At 29.1% G+C, this 20899-nt stretch overlaps 1 protein-coding gene across 5 annotated transcripts in view; it reads right to left on the bottom strand.

Moving 5' to 3' along the window:
* The window catches only part of Rala (Ras-like protein A), a 47375-nt gene that overhangs the window by 6410 nt on the left and 20066 nt on the right, over positions 1-20899 (bottom strand). For 3 of the 5 annotated variants that reach the window (XM_016056065.5, XM_071177460.2, XM_071177461.2), the window contains one exon: positions 13842-13998. In XM_016056065.5, the coding sequence (XP_015911551.1) occupies positions 13842-13949 (108 nt within the window). In that variant the 5' untranslated portion in view covers positions 13950-13998. Of the gene's footprint in view, positions 1-13841; positions 14052-20899 lie in introns of those variants that run through there. The other 2 variants (XM_071177462.2, XM_071177459.2) reach the window with 2 other exon arrangements.

Below are 20899 nucleotides of genomic sequence, written 5' to 3'. Positions count from 1 at the left end.
TCGCATTAAAAAATGATTACCGCGAGAAATTCGCGCATTCTATAAATCAATTTCAAAATTCGCGAATTTCTCGCATTTTGGAAAAAGCTTCGAATTACGCCAATTAGAATAAAATCCATTTCACTTTTCTTCCAGGATCTTTCATTATTTTCAACATTTGCCCCGTTATCTAGATTCCCTATTTACCAGTATTGTTCAGAACTTTTTCGAGCAACAGAACACAACCTCTCCGAACCACGGAACCCCTTTCAGAACACATTTCTCTGCAACCACGTGTTTACCGCAGGTAAGGTTTTTTCATGTAAGACGTTCAAATTTTTTATGCACTAATGTAAGATGGACAAATACCTAGTAAAGGCAAAATCTTCTATGATGATGCAGCAAGAATATTCAATGCTTTAAAAAAATAGAAGACGTTAAAAATGTATTATAATGAAAGAAATTTTTTTTTCAAGACTATCTGTATTTTTTCAGTTTTTAGAAATCTCACTTAACTTTCTGAAATCTCACCCTGTTTTTGAGAAAGGGTGAGAAATTCTCACCCATTTTTTTTCTATGATGAAAACACTGTATTGCATTTATCATTTATGCCAATGAATAGTATCTGTTCCAGAATTTTACAAAGTAAATTTTAACTTTCTTATTTTTTAAAATATAATGGTGCTAACTTTCTAAAAAGAAATATCTATTTAGTTTCAGTAATTCAAAAGGGAAAATACCCATTTCATTTTGAGCTCAAATTTCATCTCAAAATATATAACTATTCAGTTACAATGAAAGGTCTACAGATTTCAATAATTAAAAGAGAAATTCAGTAATTAAATAATGAGAGTTTAAGAAAATGCAAATAACACAAAAAAAACAAACACTGATAGAATTCAGGAGGTGCAGTGAAATTTTGAAATATTTTAGGTAGGAATTTTTCAAGAAAATTTTAGGGAGCTCTTAATAGCCAAAAATTAGCATATATACATTTTTATATCAAAACAGAAATATATAAAAACTATTATAAACAATCTAAAAAGACACATATAAATATAATTTTCTTTCTAAAATGACTTGCATCCTTTATGTAACCCTTTAAGTATAAAAGTAAACTTTTTAGTTAATTGGCATTGACTAGTAGATTGTACTTTCTTGCATTCACAAGATCAGTTAGTTGACTATGTTCTTTTAATTTATATAGCTAAATATACAATCATAAAATGTGATTATGAATGCACTTAGTAATTGTTTAAATGCAACAACTGTAGAAAAATATATCACATCTTTACAGTAACTAATTCAAGAAAAAACTTAATTCTACTTCTTTCTAGAATCGTGATACTGGATTTTAAAATTGCGTGAATATGAATTGCGATTTTGGGTTTGAAAATCGCGTGAATATGAATCACGATATTGGATTACAAAATCGTGTGAATATGAATCACGATATTGGATTTTAAAATAGCGTGAATATGAATCGCGATTTTTGATTTTAAAATCGCGTGAATATGAATCGCGATATTGAATTTCAAAATCGCGTGAATATGAATCACGATATTGGATTTTAAAATCGAGTGAACATGAATCGCGATTTTTGATTTTAAAATCAAGTGAATATGAATCACGATATCGGATTTTAAAATCACTTGAATATGAATCGTGCGGTTGGATTTTAAAATCGCGTGAATATGAATCGCGATTTTGGATTATAAAATCATGTGAATATGAATCACACTGTTGGATTTTAAAAACACAAAAATACAAATCACGATATTGGATTTTAAAATCGCGTGAATATGAATCACGATTTTGGATTATAAAATCACGTGAATATGAATCGCGTTACTGGATTTAAAAAACACAAATCACGATATTGGATTTTAAAATCGCGTCAATATGAATCACTATTTTGGATTTTAAAATCGCGTGAATATGAATCGTGCGGTTGGATTTTAAAATCGCGTGAATATGAATCACGATTTTGAATTTTAAAATTACGTGAATAAGAATAGCGCTGTTGGATTTTAAAGACGCGAAAATACAAATAGCGATATTGAATTTTTAAATCGCGTAAATAAGAATCACGATGAATAATTTTTAGATCACGTGAATACGAATCGCAATGAGTAATTTTTAAATAGCGTACAAATACGAAAACGAGATCTGATATTACAACTGCGTGATAACGAATCGCAATATTGGATTTAAAAATGCGTGAATACGAATCGCGACGTTGGATTTTAAACTCGCGAGAATACAGATCGCGATATTGAATTTTTAAATTGAGTGAATAGGAATTGCTAGTACGATTTTTAAACAGCGTAAAAAAATCGCAACACATAAGTTTTAAATCAGTTAAATACGAAAATCGATAATTGATATTAAAATCGTCTGATTAAAAATCGCGTTTTAGCATATTCCAGCGCAGTTCCTAATATTTAAAATTCCGAAAATCAGCCAAACGAAAAAAAAAAAATCAAATATCGGTGGTCGAAACGAAACGCTTAGACTCCTTTCTACTCTATAGCGGAAGTCGCGGGAATCCGACTATCGTTCCGGCGGCTTGGGTTTCTCTAATTGGCCTCCCTAGTTTTTGGAACATGGTCGAAAATGTTAAAAATTGGGAGATTTCCGCTTTTTCGCGGAAGTCTTTCATCCCGTGGAGACGTGAACGGCAAAATGATCTCCAGTGACTCGCGGCGATGCGGATTAATATTTGAAACTGAATTCAGGTTTGCCAATTTTTGGACGTTTTGTCTCAGAATGGCGCAGCTTTGGCAGAAACTGAGCTGAATGTCGCAAAATGGCGCAGTTATGCCGTTTTGTCTCAGTTTGTCGCAAATGGCGCAGGCGTAGCATCCCTGAATATATAGAAAATCATCATGTTATCATATTTATGTAACAAAAGTGGATATTTTCGAATTTTCAAAACATTGGCTACAAGTTAAGGTTTCCATGAAATAATTTTAAATAATTCAGTTTTAATTAAAGAAAAAAAAAGTTCCCCCCCCCCAAATCTAACCCTTGAAGAATAAGTTCCATCTGAAAAACTAAGTTAGGAGTAAAACTATTTATGTTCACGTCCCTTCAAAACGACATATACCCAAGCAACGATGAAAATATTAGATGATGTTAATAATTGCTGTTTCATTACGTTTGCATCTATACATACTTTTATCTTTAACTATTTTTTTCGGCAATTTACAAAATAATTTGTAATTTGAAAAAATTGTAATAATCTAACTGGTAAAAATTGGGTTGCATATTTTTGACGATACTCGCAAAACATGCGCAATAACCGAAAGTCTTAAAACATAGAACACTAGATATAATTCTGTTGCTGACTCTCAATTTTCACGTGCTCCCCATAACGATGGAATCGCTGAACTTGGAGTCGAGAGTAACTCTTGAATCAGTGAACCTAGAAACTATGAGCAAGAATTTTTTTTTACATAATATATGTAACATTCTTACTCCATATGTCAATGTGACACGACATAGTTACGATGGCTCAGGTGATAGAGTGTTTGTCTCCAAATGAGATGACCCAGGTTCGAATCCCAGCGTTGGCTGGTTGACACGAATTCTGCTCCCGGTTGGCCTAGCATCCCTAGCCGTTGGGCTAACCGTGGGAGGTTTTCGTGGTTTTTCTCTCCATGTAACGAAAATGCGGGTTAGTTCCCTTAAAAAGCATCTACAAAGGCCAGGTTATCCGGATGCTTGATCCAGGAGCTCCTTTACATTTCGTGTTGGGTTCAAAATTGTAAAATTTCGGAGTTGAACACTGCTAGGCATAAACTCAGAATCGAGTAGGTTCTGCTCAAAGCCGGTTATAAAAAATTTAAAATTTGCCTTGCGATTTTATTGAATCGATTATCAAACCTTAAGTTAAAATTTAAAAAAAATAATAAAAAAAAAAATTTAAAAAAACGTTAATTGTCAATTTTTTAGTGTTATTTCTTATTACACATCCTGACCCCATTTCAATTTTCTGCATACTAAAGATGAAGTTAATTCTTCAGAAATTGAAAAATAGAAGCGAATTACGAAAATACGTCTTTGCTCCCTCTCTCTACAAACACGCACACGCGGTCGGTGAACATCCTTTCATAAGCATTTCGTACAGTGAATAATAATAATAATAATAATAATAAAAAAAAGCAGACAAAATAGTTTGAATTTTGGACTAACAATAGCGTATTCACTGCTAACTACTACCTCAAAGCCATGAATTTGAAGAATTTCGGACAGATTTTTTCGTCTTCAATTTGCATATTTTGTGCGACCTTTTAAAGTGATCATCCCACTCGTTACTTACTGTGATGTTTCTGACCCGAGGCGAACCTAATTACACATCACTAGATATGCCAGTTGATTCATAGTGGGATAAGGCGATCTTGACTTTGAATTCAGATCAAACGGCGCGTTTCCTTAATTCCTGCCCCCTGCTATTTTAAAAGTTTCTTGACTCATTTAATAAAAATTTTGAGTGTTGTTTTTTTCTTCAGAAAACAGCCAATTTTAAATTTTATAGTAAATTCGTAAAGGTGTCTTATCATATTGCCGATTATTATTACTTTAGGGAGAGAAAAAACGAATTCACAAATTGTAAATATGATCCGATGGTGATAAGTAGTGCATACAATCATTATCCAATCTAGTTTATTCTGGTTTAATAGCTCAGGATTCTGGAAATGCTATGTTTTGGCTCCAAATTTAAGTGAACTTTCAAAACGTTCGGTCATAGGAGTCGGCCTACGTATAACCCTACAAATGTTTTTATTTTATTTTTTATTCAATACTATCGCCTCCCACTTTCGTGACCGTGTGACCAGTGTTCCGGAATGAATAAACAGAGAAAACAATTTTATGAGGCGAAAACTTATTTTTCATATCATTTTATCAAACTAAATTGATGAATAAAATTAATTTAAAAAAATTAAAAACTGCGTTTTACAATAGATTCAAAGGGAGGAAAAAATTCAATTGTAATGTATTGGAATCAATCATAGAGCTTTAGTTGAAATTTGAGTACTCAGCTAGTCGAAAAAAGGATTGAATGTTGGACTGACCATTAACTGCATTTGGAGATTAATTCAGCTTGTAATAGTCAGGAAAGGATAACATTAAAAATATTAAAATAAAAATGAAAAATAGAAATTTAAAAACTATGTTTATAAATAGATTAGAAAGAAAAAAATTTAATTGTTTTTGGCATTAGATCTTTAGTTGAAAATGAAGTGCTCAGCTAGTCGAAAAAGGATCGAATGTTGGACTGACCAATAATTGCATTTGGAGATTAATTCCGCTTGTAACAGACAGGAAAGGTTTGAAAGTCACATAATCATTACACAAAGAGTCCCCGTTGCGATTTCAGATCACAAATTAGACGGAAAGTTGGCATCAATCATAGAGCTTTAGTTGAAATTTGAGTACTCAACTAGTCTAAAAAGGATCGAATGTTGGACTGACCAATAATTGCATTTGTAGATTAATTCCGCTGGTAACAGTCAGGAAAGGTTTGAAAGTCACATAATCATCACACAAAGAGCTCCCGTTGCGATTTCAGAACACAAATTAGTCTGAAGGTGACCCTAATTGTGATTGCGCATTACCAGTCTCACAGGAACGAAAGCGAGTTAATAAAAACTTCGTAATAGCAAAAACAAAAAGAAATAAACTATTTAAACTCGGGGAAGTTTTATTTAAAATTAATGTGCAATAACGCAATCTTTGCACATAGAACAGAATGTATTAAATAGAAACTGTGAAGCAAGGTATAACAATTGCCAGCTGTATACTATCATTTTTGTAGCTGAAAAAAAATTTCTATTGTGTTAGATCAAATCACGACAGTCACGATGTGATATTTCATTGTAGTTTGGAATATGTTAATAACAAATAACAGTATAAAATCAATTTTATAATTTTTTGCGATTGTTATTGCATGCGTTGCATAAAAATTCACATTTTTGTTCACACTAGAGTTATGAAAGAATGTATTAAGTTAAAGGTGTTTGTAGTCATGCTATTGCGAAGTAATTCTAAAATAAAATTTGATTACTTTTGGGTGACACTTATCATTTTAATAGAAAAACAGGAAGTTAATTATTGTCAAAATTGCACAAAAAGACCACTTGACTAAGCTTTATTTTTTTTTTAAAAAAAAATATGATCTTACAGTATGGTCATTCGAAATAATTTTTCCTAATAAATAGGGTTGGCAAGATTTTGCCGCAGGTGGAAAAAACCATGGTAAATACCGGTAAAAACCGTCTTGGCAAAAACAGGTTTTTGCCAAACAAATTGGCAAAAAGTGGCAAAAACCTATATTTTCAAAGATGAGAGGACAAAAACACATTTTTGATACAAAATTATTCCTAAAATTGAAATATATACTATGAATATAAATAATTACAAAAAAATTAACAAAATTATTAATCCATAATTAAATGATAATGTAATAATATATCATTTTAGTAGTTTAAAACATTATTGATTGGAAAATTTGAGATTATTCTCTTTTTTCCAGTGAAATGAACTTATTTTAAATTAATATAACTATAATTTAAAGCATAAAATACCTATCAACATGTGTAGTTAATTATTGTACAAATTATAACTTTTTATAATAAATAATAATATTATACAAATAATAATATTTATTTATTTGTAAAAAAACATTTATTTGAGAATTCTAAAATGAAAAGAGATCAAAAACTTTCAATCTTTTAAAAATTATTACCCTTATATTAATTATTAATATGCTAAAAATAATTTTTCATGTAATGTATCAAAATTATTATTCCTTATGATTGATTTAAATTTGTTTCAAGTATTTTGTAATAATATTTAATCAGCAATTTAGATAATTTGGTTTTTGCCGGTTTGCCACTGTCCTGGCAAAACCTGCAACCCCTTTTTGCCGGCAAAAACTCCAACCCTGCTAATAACGTTTTTTTCTAAACAGAATTTTTATATTCTTTGACTAGACCACGACTCCATCCATTTCCTTCCAATATACTTAAAAAAATATGTTAATGTTGCCCGTAGTTTCTTTATTTTTTTTATTGAATTCAAAGTTTTGGAATAATTAAAAACAATTGAACCGAATCCTTATTTTGATCGAATGTAATCATTTTCTTAAAAAAATATAGACTTTCCCATTCCACATGTGACATGTACTACATACCAGAGTTGGCCAAAAATGTAATCGATTACATTTTTTGATTACAGTAATCAATTACTTGTAATCATGATTACAATTTTCAAAAATTTTGATTACAGCTGTAATCATGATTACAATATTGATTACAGTAATCAATTACTTGTAATCGTGATTACAAAGTTTGATTACAGCTGTAATCATGATTACATAGTCGATTACAGTAATCAATTACTTGTAATCATGATTACAATTTTCAAAAAATTTTGATTACAGCTGTAATCATGATTACAATTTTGATTACAGTAATCAATTACTTGTAATCATGATTCCAAGTAATTGCGATTACAAGTAATCACAACAAAAACGATTACAAGTAATTATGATTACAAGTAATCAAAATATATGATTACACATAATTTGATTACATGTAATTTGATTACATGTAATCATGATTACATGTAATCTAATTACACGATTACAAAACTATTGTATTCTTATAAATGATTATATTTTACAGTAGATAGTAGAATGTATTTTATAATAATACATTTTGCACGTATTAACATGTACTGCATTTTGTACGTATTTGTATACGTACAAATGAATGTAACTGAAATGTATGTACATATGATTTTATCTAGTGCTTATGTTCAGACAGTTTAGTATCACACACATGTACATACACTTATATTGTAGGTATAAAATATATGTACGTATGTATATAGATAATAATTACGTATGCATGTGCAAACAATGTAGGCATGTACATTTATACACAATGAATATATGCATTTTATGCAAATATTTGTGTATGTAAAATGTATATCTATGTTCATGTACGCATGTATATACAAGTACTTGTGTTTGTACGAACATACATACATTGTCTGTACAATGTATGTCCCATGCATGTATGTGCAATTTATTTATGAACTGTACAACATATGTATGCATGTACAATATAGGTATATCTGTTGGATGTACAATATATGTATGTATACATGTACATGATATGCATGTCCAGTGTATTTATGTACATGTACATAATATGTTCATGCTCAATGTAAGTATCCAAATATGCATAATACATTTGTGAATTATTGTACATACATTGGGCGTATTTATATTTCACATATATTCATACATGCATTCGACTTGCATAACGTACGTACACACATTTGAGATGCATATATTGTACAGATGTATATACATATAGCGTACAGATGTATATACATATAGCGTACAGATGTATATTCATATAATGTACATATGATGAAATGAACATATAATGTTCATATAATGTACATATGTGTGTACATATACAGTACGTATGTGCATAAATATATTGGGCATAATTCTTTCGTACAAATTTTACATGTGTACATGCGTGCTATCCCTATCTATGCATATGGTGCAATGTATATATGTACAATGAATGTATCCACACATGTACAATACACGTATGTTCCATGTATGCATATCCATATGTACTATATATGTACGTACAATACATGAATGTATGTACATACATTTTACACGCGTACATACATTACACGTATACATATGTACATTACATTTATGTCTAAATATGTGTACAATGCAATAAATAAAATGCATGTAAGTTAACTTTTAATGACTCAAGCAAGTTAAATGACAAAATCAAACGATATTTAAATTTAGTTTTCAGCTTTAATTGTTCTATATCATTTTGAAATTCTCTGAATAAAAAATTATTTTCAGGTATTTTCATGAAATTTTTGACAATACAGATTTATTTTTTTTATAACATAATGCATGATTCATAGAAATTTTTTAAATGGTAAGAAAAACGGTAAATTTTATGTGTGGAATTAATATTTAGAAATTCCAAATAAAATTATCGTTTGCTTTCTAAAAAATATGAGGTCGAGTTTCATATACCTTAGAATAATTTTAAAACAAATTTTAATAACTTTACTCATATAAATTTTTTTAATGTATGCACAATGTATGTGTATATTGTAATTACATAAATGTACGCACGTATTTGTACATTACTTGTAATTATGTACATGTATACGTTGTATGCACATGCATACATTGTGCATATAACTATTTTTTGTACATCCATGCATTACATGCGCATAAGTATTAACAAAGTATGTAGTTATACAAGTACATACGTAAGTTGTACATAAGTACATACTTTGCGTGCACATATATCGATGTACATATAAATATGCATGTATACATGTACGCATTTTATTTACGCAACTATGTGCATATATTATACCTTTAAATAACATTTTTACATATTGTACGCAAATACGTACAATTTTATATACAAACGTACATTGTATATACGTGCTATTATCGTACATTTATACAATATATGCACTTAAGTACATAAAAGCATGCAAACGCATAAACATTATTTTCATATACGTTCATACATACATTGTCTATGTATACAAAGATACAAAACATTGCCTTTTTGTACAAACTAACATACATGCGTACATGTATCATAAATGCATAATTATATGTACTAAGCATATGCGCATTGCATTAAGTATATTACAATATAATTATGAATATTGTACGTACAAACAACGTTTGTGCATACATTGTATGAATAGGAATCGCAAATTGTACGTTCATGCGTGCGTACATTCTATGTACATAAAAATATGTAAACACATGAATACTTACATAAAAAAGTTGACTATAGTATACAATCGTAATAACTTGTAATCGTATAGTTTGATTACAAGTAATCACAATTACATGTAATCAAATTACATGTAATCATGATTACATGTAATCATATATTTTGATTACTTGTAATCATAATTACTTGTAATCGTTTTTGTTGTGATTACTTGTAATCGCAATTATTGTAATCATGATTACAAGTAATTGATTACTGTAATCAAAATTGTAATCATGATTACAGCTGTAATCAAAATTTTTTGAAAGTTGTAATCACGATTACAAGTAATTGATTACTTGTAATCGTGATTACAAGTAATTGATTACTGTAATCAAAATTTTAATCATGATTACAGCTGTAATCAAAATTTTTTGAAAGTTGTAATCACGATTACAAGTAATTGATTACTTGTAATCGTGATTACAAGTAATTGATTACATAGCTGTAATTATCTGTAATCAATTACAGTTGTAATCGATTACTGTAATCAACGGCCAACTCTGCTACATACATAGTACAGAAGGTGCAGCAGTTTTAAGTAAATCGGATATGGCTGTAACTATAGGGGCACTAACGTATTGGATAAATTTTAAATGCAATAAAACTTTAGAGTTTAATGTTGAGACAAAGTTAAATGCATTTTTTAAATGAGTCAACATTTTGGATAAATTTACAAAATGGAAATAAAACAATTTTTTTTATTTTATTTTAATTTACATGCAATAACCTTCGGTTAAAAAAAAACTCTTTGAACGTTTTTATATTTACATGTTAGTTTTTGGAAATCTTAAACGTTGACTAATAATTGTTTTAAGCTTTCATTCCTTAAAACTGATAACAATAAAACGTTCCCAGAAAGTCGATTTGTATGTCAAGGAGATTATGGGGATTAGCTCATCTCAATTACGGGATCAACGAATTGATTGCATTGCGCACCGACCTCATTTACTTCTCTGCCATGTTCCTTATCCTCAGATGTTGGGTGCGGTTCAAGCCGCCACCAGGGGAAGAACCTTCATATTTTTTAAAGATAGCTTAGTGCCTGAACCCATACTACTTAACGGAAACAATTTTTTGGGTTTTCCTATCGAAAATCGGCTATAATATTCTACCTAGCGAATCTAATTTACGTGATTATTCCGGCTCCAAATTTTTTTTAGGACAAGTTTTAGCCACAGGGGGAGCTGCAACATGCAGAGAACTGAAAAAAAATTTTTTTGAAGAGAAAATAAAACAAAACCAAGGAAAAAAACATTATTTATGATTTTAAAAAACACTGCAAAGTTTTAATAAATATATTAAAAAAAAAAAAAAAAAAAAAAAAAAACATAGTTTTGTGTCTTAACCTTTTGCTTACGGTTGGTATAACAAGTGGACGACATGTGATGGTAAAACAAGGTACACTGTAAGCGAAAGGTTAAAAGTAACTAGTTCACCGTGTTTGGTTTTCAGAAAAATGCATTTAAAATTCAAAGAAGATAATAGCGTTTTTTTCTTTTCTTTTTTTTTTTGCTTACGTAAAATACTGTCTTTCAACATCAAAAAGTCTTCCCTTCATATTCATTAAATCTTTCGTAATGATTGGGGGAAAAAAAAAAAAAAAAAAAAAGCCTTTCTAAATGTTAGAAATTACTTCACATTTAGGAAAGTTCAGAATTAGCACGCAAGAAGTTATAATTCGACAAATAACATGCAGAAATAATAAGCAATAAGATGTCCATAAAGCAAAAAAAAAAAAAAAAGTGTAATTTAAGGAAGATTGCGAAAAATAATCTATTTCGTTGAGTAATTTGATAAAGGTATTCGAGAGCATACCGATTTCGGGGATGATTTCGTTCCACGGTATTGAGCACTAATGCCGAGAGTTATTTTCAGGGTATGAATTTTGATTGACGTTACTTTTCTTTGATGAATAAAGACAAAAAAATTAAGCAGCAGAACGGACACGCTTAAAGGCGTATCAGGATTACAGAAAAGTATTGCCCGTTGCATGTCTGTTTAAGATAACTTCCGCGATTTCATATTATCATCCTACCCAAATCTACAAACAAAAATATTAAAAAATGATGATGCGAAATCTGGTGCAAATATTTCTCCACAGCTGTAATAAAGTAACAAGTTACCGCAAGCAAATTCTTACTTCCTGTGAAGGGCAAGACTGGGAAATTTATCTGACGGCCACTTTTTTCGTTCCAAGTAGCTTAGCAATAATTTTGCTTCTAAATTGATAGAAATTTTTTATTTTATTTATAAGAAACAAATAGTATAATTTTATTATAGAAAGAATTATAAGCAAGCGATGTTAATTGATTTTCATTTTGGCAATTTAAAGTTCTACTCATTTTAATATTTATAATGCAATACTGCATACTTGAAAACTCTTTCGGTTTTCCCCGAAGACTATATTTTCAATTAAATAAATACGGTTTAAAATAATTTTGACGACCAATACATTTGAATAATTTAAACATATACACATATTATATGCTTTCTAGCTATCTGATAATGTTTTTAATTGTTGGCTTAATTTTTACAAAACATCAACATACAATCGCAATTTCATTGCACTACCACTAGGAAAACACTTTTTTAAAAAAACGTAATAGTCGGCAGGTATGAATACAACTATGATGATACAGGTTTTTATGCCCATCATGCAAGTGCATTTCAAGGATGGGGTGTCAAATAACAAAAAGAAGCGACAGGGTTTGCGACAGGGTGAATACACATTGCTTTATTCAGTCGTCACATGGCGAGTTGCGACCGCTAATCTTGCCCCTTACTCATTAAACGGAAGAAAGGTTCGAGTTTTTAATTTTTCAACAAACATATCGTTTATATTGGTATATTAAGTCAACTTTTCAAACCCCCAAAGTTTTACGAAAATACATCCATAATAAAGTCAGATATTCATCAATCGCGAAATATCGATGCATTATATACAATGAGATAGGAATAATTCTACATCAATTTATCCATTTAAAAATCACTTTTTATATGTTAATATACAATTTAGCATTTTCTTTCATTATATTTTTTTTTACATAGATCTTTTTAGAAACATTTTAAATCACATTAAAAAAACTTAATAAGAAAAATTAAAATAATTTATTCAAGAATATTACAAAATATATAACAGAATGAAAATTACCATACAGCTACAAATTTTAATTTTCCAGACCATCTACTATGTCGGTAAGAACAACATTAAGCATCTTTTATTTGAGGGCGAATGTATCATATCCATACAGAAGAATGTGAAATACTTTTAACTTGAAAAAAACTTTGTAGACTTAATGTAGACTAGAATTATTTTTTAAAAATTTCAAAATTTATTATATTTGTTTCTTCTAGTGGTCGACTTATTCACCCAACATAGCAGACATTTGCTAACACGCAATCAAACATAAGGGGTTAACTTATACACCGAGAGATGCGATATTTTAATCAGATTGTAGTTCTCTGTACTAGGATTACGCTGATATAATGTTCAGAATTGAATTTTCAAGTGCATTATGTTTGAATATTATCCACTTTTAAAATTGAGTGGCATAAATAACAAACAGTGACTAAAAAACGTTTCGAGCTCATACTTTTTGATCAATAATATTTTAAAAATTTTTGAGATCACATAATTTATAAACTTAAGTAAAGCTTGATTTTTCTTATTTTCTACATAAGCCATACTTAATGAATCACCAGTGGTATTAAAAATTCATGAATTTTATTATGAAAATTATGAAAATTTTTTGATAGCATCAGTGTTTTTATCAAACATTACAATATAACTTCATAAATAGAGACTAAAAGCAATGAAATATTAAAAACCCCTCTATAGATTATAAAATATTGAGATTTATAAAACTTTAAATAAGTACTCATATTATAAAAAAATATTTTAAAAAAACGGTCATTCTGACATTTTTTTTTTGCATGGTATATCCATTCTAAGTTAAAACAGATTAAATTAAGAATACAAACTATTAAGACACTTACCTCATCATACATAAATTGAAGAGTGAGGGCCGATTTTCCCACGCCACCACTGCCCACCATGATCACCTTGTGGACCGCCTGCGACACTGCACCCTTTGCTTTAGACATTCTGCAATCGGAGCGCAATCGCACCACCTCAGCACGCAGTCTGTCCAAGCTAAAAGGACATTTCAATTCCTTAATAAAATTAGGCATGTTCAGCTTTACTCAAAAGCAAATCTATACAAAAACTCAGTGCTTTTTAATCGCGCAACAGTTTTTTTTTAAAATCTATGTAAATCTTCTTTCAATCAGGAATTAAACAGTTTTAATGATATAACTACACCTCAAAAAAATAAACTGATAAAACGACGACACAAACAATAACAAACACACTCAAACTAAATCCAATTTAGCAGCAACTGAAAAAGAATAAGAGCGTTTTCTCTCTCCGCTTTTTGGGTCAGGGAGCGACGGAAACGAATCGATATGTCAGGAATTTCGGAGATGAAATGACTCATCAAATGAAGTTTTAACACTATAAGTCATTAAAATGTGCGTAGTTTTGGAGAAAATTGGTTGCAAAAATTATGCATAGTTTGCAAACGATTTTGAAAGCATTCGATTTCTCGGCAGAAAAAATTATTTGAAGAATAAAACACGACGTTTGGCTTCCAACAGCTGGTTCGGCGAACTTGAACTGTGTAGCAAAACAATCAGCTCTAGGTTATAGAGTGTACTCTATTTGATAACACAATGCTTAAGAGAAATAATATAACCATCCGGTTTGACAAGATGCTGAGAGTGAATGTTTCTGTTTCGGTTCTTGATTCTCTGTTTTCTCCCCCGCTTCTAACGGAGGACGGATTCTAGGGTTATATTAAATGGTAGAAGAGCTAGAACAGGCACAATATCGCCAGAAATTCACCTTTCACGCTTACCTGCACGAATTTTATTTCACTGTCTGTTAAAAAGAAAAAAATCTTAAAGCTTAATGTAGGAAAGAAATTTGATTGAAAAAAATACAAAATATTTTTTTTAGTATATCAAAACAAGTATTTTTTAATTATAATTAATTTTTCAGTTAGTTTATACAAAACACAGACATGTGGAAGTAAAATATGGAGACATAGGTAGTAATAGTTTACGACTTTTTTTTAACATTTAATACGTCCAGGTGGCTTTGCTATATTTTCTAAATTAATAGTTAAATAAAGCATTTTTGAGCCGGGGTTAGGTATTAAAAATTAATTTCTTAAGACCAAAAACCGAAATACGCATACATATATTTTCTTCAAACATTAAGAAATTTTCAAACTTAAGCAATAGTAAACTGAACAACATTTGTATTAAATACACAGCGGAGAAAAATACAATTTTAGGTCTAAAATTTTTCGTTTATAAATTAAACTGATATTTACTAAACAAAATTAGTGATTTAAAAAGCATTATAATAAGAGATATTTTAAATTTTATGATGCTTTACATAGTTTTAAAACTTGAAATTTTAAAAAAACCTTTTATTAAAGTTTTATAAATCGGTTAGTTGAGTTATTCAATTTAGAAATACAGTCCTTCTGCAGTATCTCATGAATTCGTTTTTGGTGAATATACATAAGCTATAAATGAATAAAATAAGACGAATTATGGTTAACTTCGAAAAGAAAACTGAAACGAAATGCGATGAAACGATTATTAGGGAAATATGTATTCCTTTATTAAAGATATTATAGTTATTTTATTTTGACTTTAAAAGCGCAATGGGAAATACTAATGCAATATTTTATAAATACATATTGTTTTCATAATTAGTTTAATATATTATTAGAAATATTATATATTAGTTAAAAAAATTTCTATTTCTTTGGCATTTTACTTGAAATAATTTCAGAAAAGGCAACCGAACGATTAAATAAATTATGAATCACAGGTTGGATCTAAATATAATCTGAGGTTTCAACACTTGTTATAACGAGTACTAATTCGCGGAACCCTTTTAACTTATCGACGGAACACAAGGGTTTCGCGGAACACCATTTGGGAGCCACTGTACTAAGAGGTTTAGGCAAAAGGACATCACATTACGAATTTATTGACATTCGTGAGTTTTAACGTTTTCTTTTCTTTTTTTAAAGCAATTTTTATAGGTTTTTTTAAAATAAAAAAAAAAAAAACGGTATTAATTGCTTCGTCTATTTTCACAAACGCGCATTTCAGACAGAGCACTTATGATATGCACAACATGTAATTTCCGCTGCTGATTGCATAGACTACAATAATAATTTCTGATAAACAAACGGATGAAATCTAACTTCTTGGCCAACTTCTGATCAAAATTCTGCCTGACGTTTTTAGATACATCAAGAAAAAAAAAAAAAAAAAGAACTCGTACATTATCAGCCATACAGAAATATTGCTTGGCACAATTTGTTTTATTAAGAAGTTTAACATTTAGTTTAAAACATCTTGAACAATGTAAAAACTGTATTGATTTAAATCCAAGAGAGAATAAATTTATCAAGCATCATATTTGAGGGTTTATAAAATATGCATAATGCACGAATCCGGAAATAAAAAAATGCACTCTCTTGGTGATTCATTTTATAGTATGATGACTCACATGCAGACAGTCAGTTATTAAGAATGATAATTTTTTTTAAGATTAATAATAATGCGACTATTTCTCAAACAAGAAATGATGATTTTGTTCCAAATGATTACTCAAGGTGAAGAACTTTTAATTTAACTGATTTATTTCCCCCATTTACAAGAATTAGATTTCATGCTTGAGAATTTATGAAGATAGCACACACTAGTGACAGCTATATCAAAATACTCTTACCGACAAGTCATTTTCTTCTTCTTTTTTTTGACATTAGCGACATTCCAGATATATTTTTCTCAAAATACTGAACAAACCTCTATACAAGCGTAAAAATTCAAATCATTCTGAATATAATACGGAATTTTTTTTAAAGGTTTAAGATCTTATTAAAGCAATCATGGGTTTACGGTATTAAATTGGAAAAAAAAGTTAGTGTTTTACTTATGAGTATCTTTTTTTAATGTTTATAAACTTATTTCGTTTGAATATTAAATTTTTACGTATTTTCAATGTAAAAAGGCAGAGGGGTGAAGCAAGAAAATTTTTATAATCCCACATGGGGGAATTATGATTCTCGGATTCCGATTGGCTATGTCCCTGATAAGATGGATATGCCTGAATTCTAATCAAAGATTAAAAGTTTAATATTATGTACTTTGTAAAATCTCTAAATATATACGACAAAAATATGTTAGTACACTTAACTTTCTATTTTTTTAACCTAGTATTCTTTATATTGCATGCTAATATTATCATAATAAAAGCTGATCGTGTCATCGTTATTGTGACTAAGAGCTCTAAAATAATCTTCATTTTATACTCTAATAAAAGCTATTAATCAAAACCAAGTTTACTCCATGCGTTATAATATTTATTACAAGATATTTTTGATTTTATTCAGCATGTTCTTCAAAACGTATTCTTAATGAAAAATTAACAAGCATATGAAAAATTATTTTTATTAAATTAACTCCGAAATTATGTAACGTTTCAAAAAGAAACTGTCGAGCAGGATAGTTAATTCTTTTTATTATTTCAGGCAATTATTTATTTTTATTAAATGGAAAAAAAGAGTAAGCAAAAAAAGAAAAAAAAATCGCCGTAGCTTGTGATATTTTAAACAAAGTAAAATTAAAAAAATAAAGCTGTATCTCTTTTAGTTATGTCACCAATTGCTTTAAACTTAGAACGTTCTGAAAGAAAAATTTTAAATAAATAAAAACTTTTAAATTTCAATACATTACCTAAATTTGAAACGAGGACGAATCATAGATTTAAATTTTGAGACTAATATTACATTTTCTTTGTTTTAAATTTAATCAAGTGCTCTTATCGAAAACTAAATAAATCATACCAAATGCAAGGAACTCAAAGATAAAAATGGAGGATGGGTAAATTTCTATCATTTAGATATTCCGTATAAAAATAAAATACGGTTTTAAAACTCTTTACGTCTATGTAATCTACGCATAAATTTAAATAATAAATTATAGTTGGTAAAATAGTGGATGCAAGTACATTCAATTGATATCTTAAAGACAAATACATCATTGGAATAGCTGAAACCCTTACAATTGACTATCTTATGTAGAGAAGAAAAAAATAATTCAGAGAAGTCACGAAAGCCAGCGATATAAATACCCATACCCGACAGCTATTAAAGGCGTCGATGCGATAGATTTTGACCCAGAATTGAAGCGAAGAATTTTTTTTATACATATAATAGCTGGTTATCACAGGGAGACACGCAATCAAAGGTAAAAGTTATCGACGTATAAAACATTTGAATTTTTTTTTCCTGGTATTACATCAAATATTATAATCTTACCTTTGAGCATAGTCTGGAAGTTAATTAAGATGTTCAAATACATTGCCGAAGGGTATCGTGATGTAATTTATTTCAAAAGACTTTTTTCGATAATTATTTAAATATCAAGCGTTTTTATTTTCAAAGGGGCAACAGAAATAAATTTAATTGAAAAAAAGAAAGGATACAAAAATTGTAAAATAGAATTTTTTTTTTTTGTTACTTAACTTTGAGCATAAATTTTTTTTTATAGGAGCCAATATTGAATTGGACGTTCTTCAAACGAGTAGAAAAATTAATGATTTTAGAGTTGAGTTCATTTTAAGGAATACAGTTTAAAAATGAAGTCTTTGGTATGAACCTCACCTATCTTTAAATATTATATAATGTGATGCTGAGAGCGAAATATTTACATGTGTCTAAAACTGGAATTAGGTACTCCACTTTGGACAAATACGTTTAATATTACTTAAAAACCAACAGAATATAACTTACACGGCAACGAGAAAATTAAGGTTTAAGTTTCTTATGGGTTAGGATCACGTCTTAGCTTTTTTTTTTTTTTTTTTTTTTTTTTTTTTTTTTTTTTTTGGTAACGAAGTTCTGGCTAATTGGATCGTTTTAAAGCGTTAGCATCACATACATTCAACAGTTTGTTTTGAATTAAAATTTTTCATAACACAAAGTTTGCAATTGTAAACTATGTCATAAATTAATACAAGCATTTATAAACCATCAAATTAAATTAATAAAACAATCAATAAAGAAATTTAGGAAAAAGAATTTAAACGACTTTTTCTTTTAACAATAAAAGAATCTATTAAAAGTTTCTTTGATCCTTTTAAGCCATCTAGACTTCGACTTATTTATTGGGATGAACTGTAAATAGAGTATGAATTTAAGAAACAATGTTAATTTGAGTTAGATTTGAGATCTAATATGAATTGAAATTGAGAAAGTTCACATAATGAGGCGTGTGTGCCGCCGAAATGTACATAGCGGGGAAAAAAAACAAGGACCACACTGAATAACTTTTGATTTAACGATCGGATTTTCACGTTCTAGGACTCGATCTTCGGCTCGAGGCGGTTACCCAGAATATGCTAATTAGTAAGTGCAGACGATATTTTAAGTTACGAAATCAGACACAAAAACGCATTTTCAAATTTTGCCATGCAAAATTACATTCTTTAAAATGTTGTAAAAAATTGTATACCTTACAATTCAAATATTTTTCGTCTATTCCTAAATAATGCAATAAAAAAAAATATTTACTAAAAGTTATTTCCCGCATGGAATTACTTTGGATGAACAAATTTTATATTTGTGTATAAGACTTTTTCAATTCACTTAAAAAGTTCTCTAGATATAGCGAAATACGGAAAAATTAACATTAAAGGGCCCTAACCGAATATGGAAAATATTTTCCAGACGGCTGCTACCTCCAATATTTTGGAGGTTAAAAATCCGAACCCGTCGAAAAAATGGTATGTTTATTCAGAGAAAGTAAACTTTTGTGTCTGATTTCGTAACTTAAAATATCGTCCGCATTTATTAATTAGCATATTTGAAGTCACCCCTTCGAGTCAATAAGTTTGAGTCATAACACGCGAAAATCCTATAATTAGATCATAAGTTAATCCGTTTTCTTCTTCTTCTGTGCACTGTACTATTTTTTACAAACATAACACAACATTTTGCGTACTCTATGTGTTGTACGCTAAGTCTGATGAAAAGGGGGGGGGAGTACAAAACGATAACATACTCTTGTGTAGTGTATGTCACATCAATAATAAATTAAATCCATATTTTACGAATTGAAATGAATGATTTCAAATACGACGTTTCGAAATCATATAGACGTATGACTATATTAGTCATATCCGGAAACTTCAAGGCTGCGTATTTTTTTTCTTTTTTTTAATTACCTTTGTAAAAGAAATAGCATTTTTAAGAATCTCCTTACATAAACATTACAAAATATATTAAATTTTTTAAACTAACATTAATATTTAATATTTATATAACAAAGGCGCAGTAACTTATATATTTAAGAAGATAGGAATGCTACTAATTAGAATTGGAACATCACAACAACCATGACTAATCCAATTTTTCACAAGAAATAAATCTACATAAAAACACATTATTGCCACTATTTTAATGATACACAATCATACTTACATTTTTCTCAACAGTATCGATTCTTTTACCTTATTTCGGAATATTATAAAAAATATAACTAGTTCATAACAATTTAGTTTACTTAGAGACATGAATTTTCTTTAAGAAAACATTTCAAGCGTATCTAACGTCTAACTGAATTTAGGATATTCAAAAGAAATAAAGCGAAACATTAATCTGATGACACGATTAACTCATAATTGAAAGTTGAAGGATGTTTTAAAACTTAATTGCAAACCAGATTTACATTCATTTAATGAAACAAATTACCGCACATCTCGGTGAATAAGAAGTCGATTAGTATGCCGGTAAAGTTCGACATTCATTAATCGTGTTTTATCGATGCACGGCAAACAATGAAATAGATACGAACAACTATCTATTTACCCCTTTCAAGAACTATTTTTAATATGTTATATGCAATTAACTTAGCATTTCATAGAATCATGTTTTTTTAAATAATATAAAATTGATTTTCTTAAA

This window comes from Parasteatoda tepidariorum, chromosome 2, assembly GCF_982258835.1.
Source record: "Parasteatoda tepidariorum strain Cologne lab strain chromosome 2, Ptep-v5.0, whole genome shotgun sequence".
NCBI lineage: Eukaryota > Metazoa > Arthropoda > Arachnida > Araneae > Theridiidae > Parasteatoda > Parasteatoda tepidariorum.
This window is presented reverse-complemented; position numbering and strand designations above follow the sequence as displayed.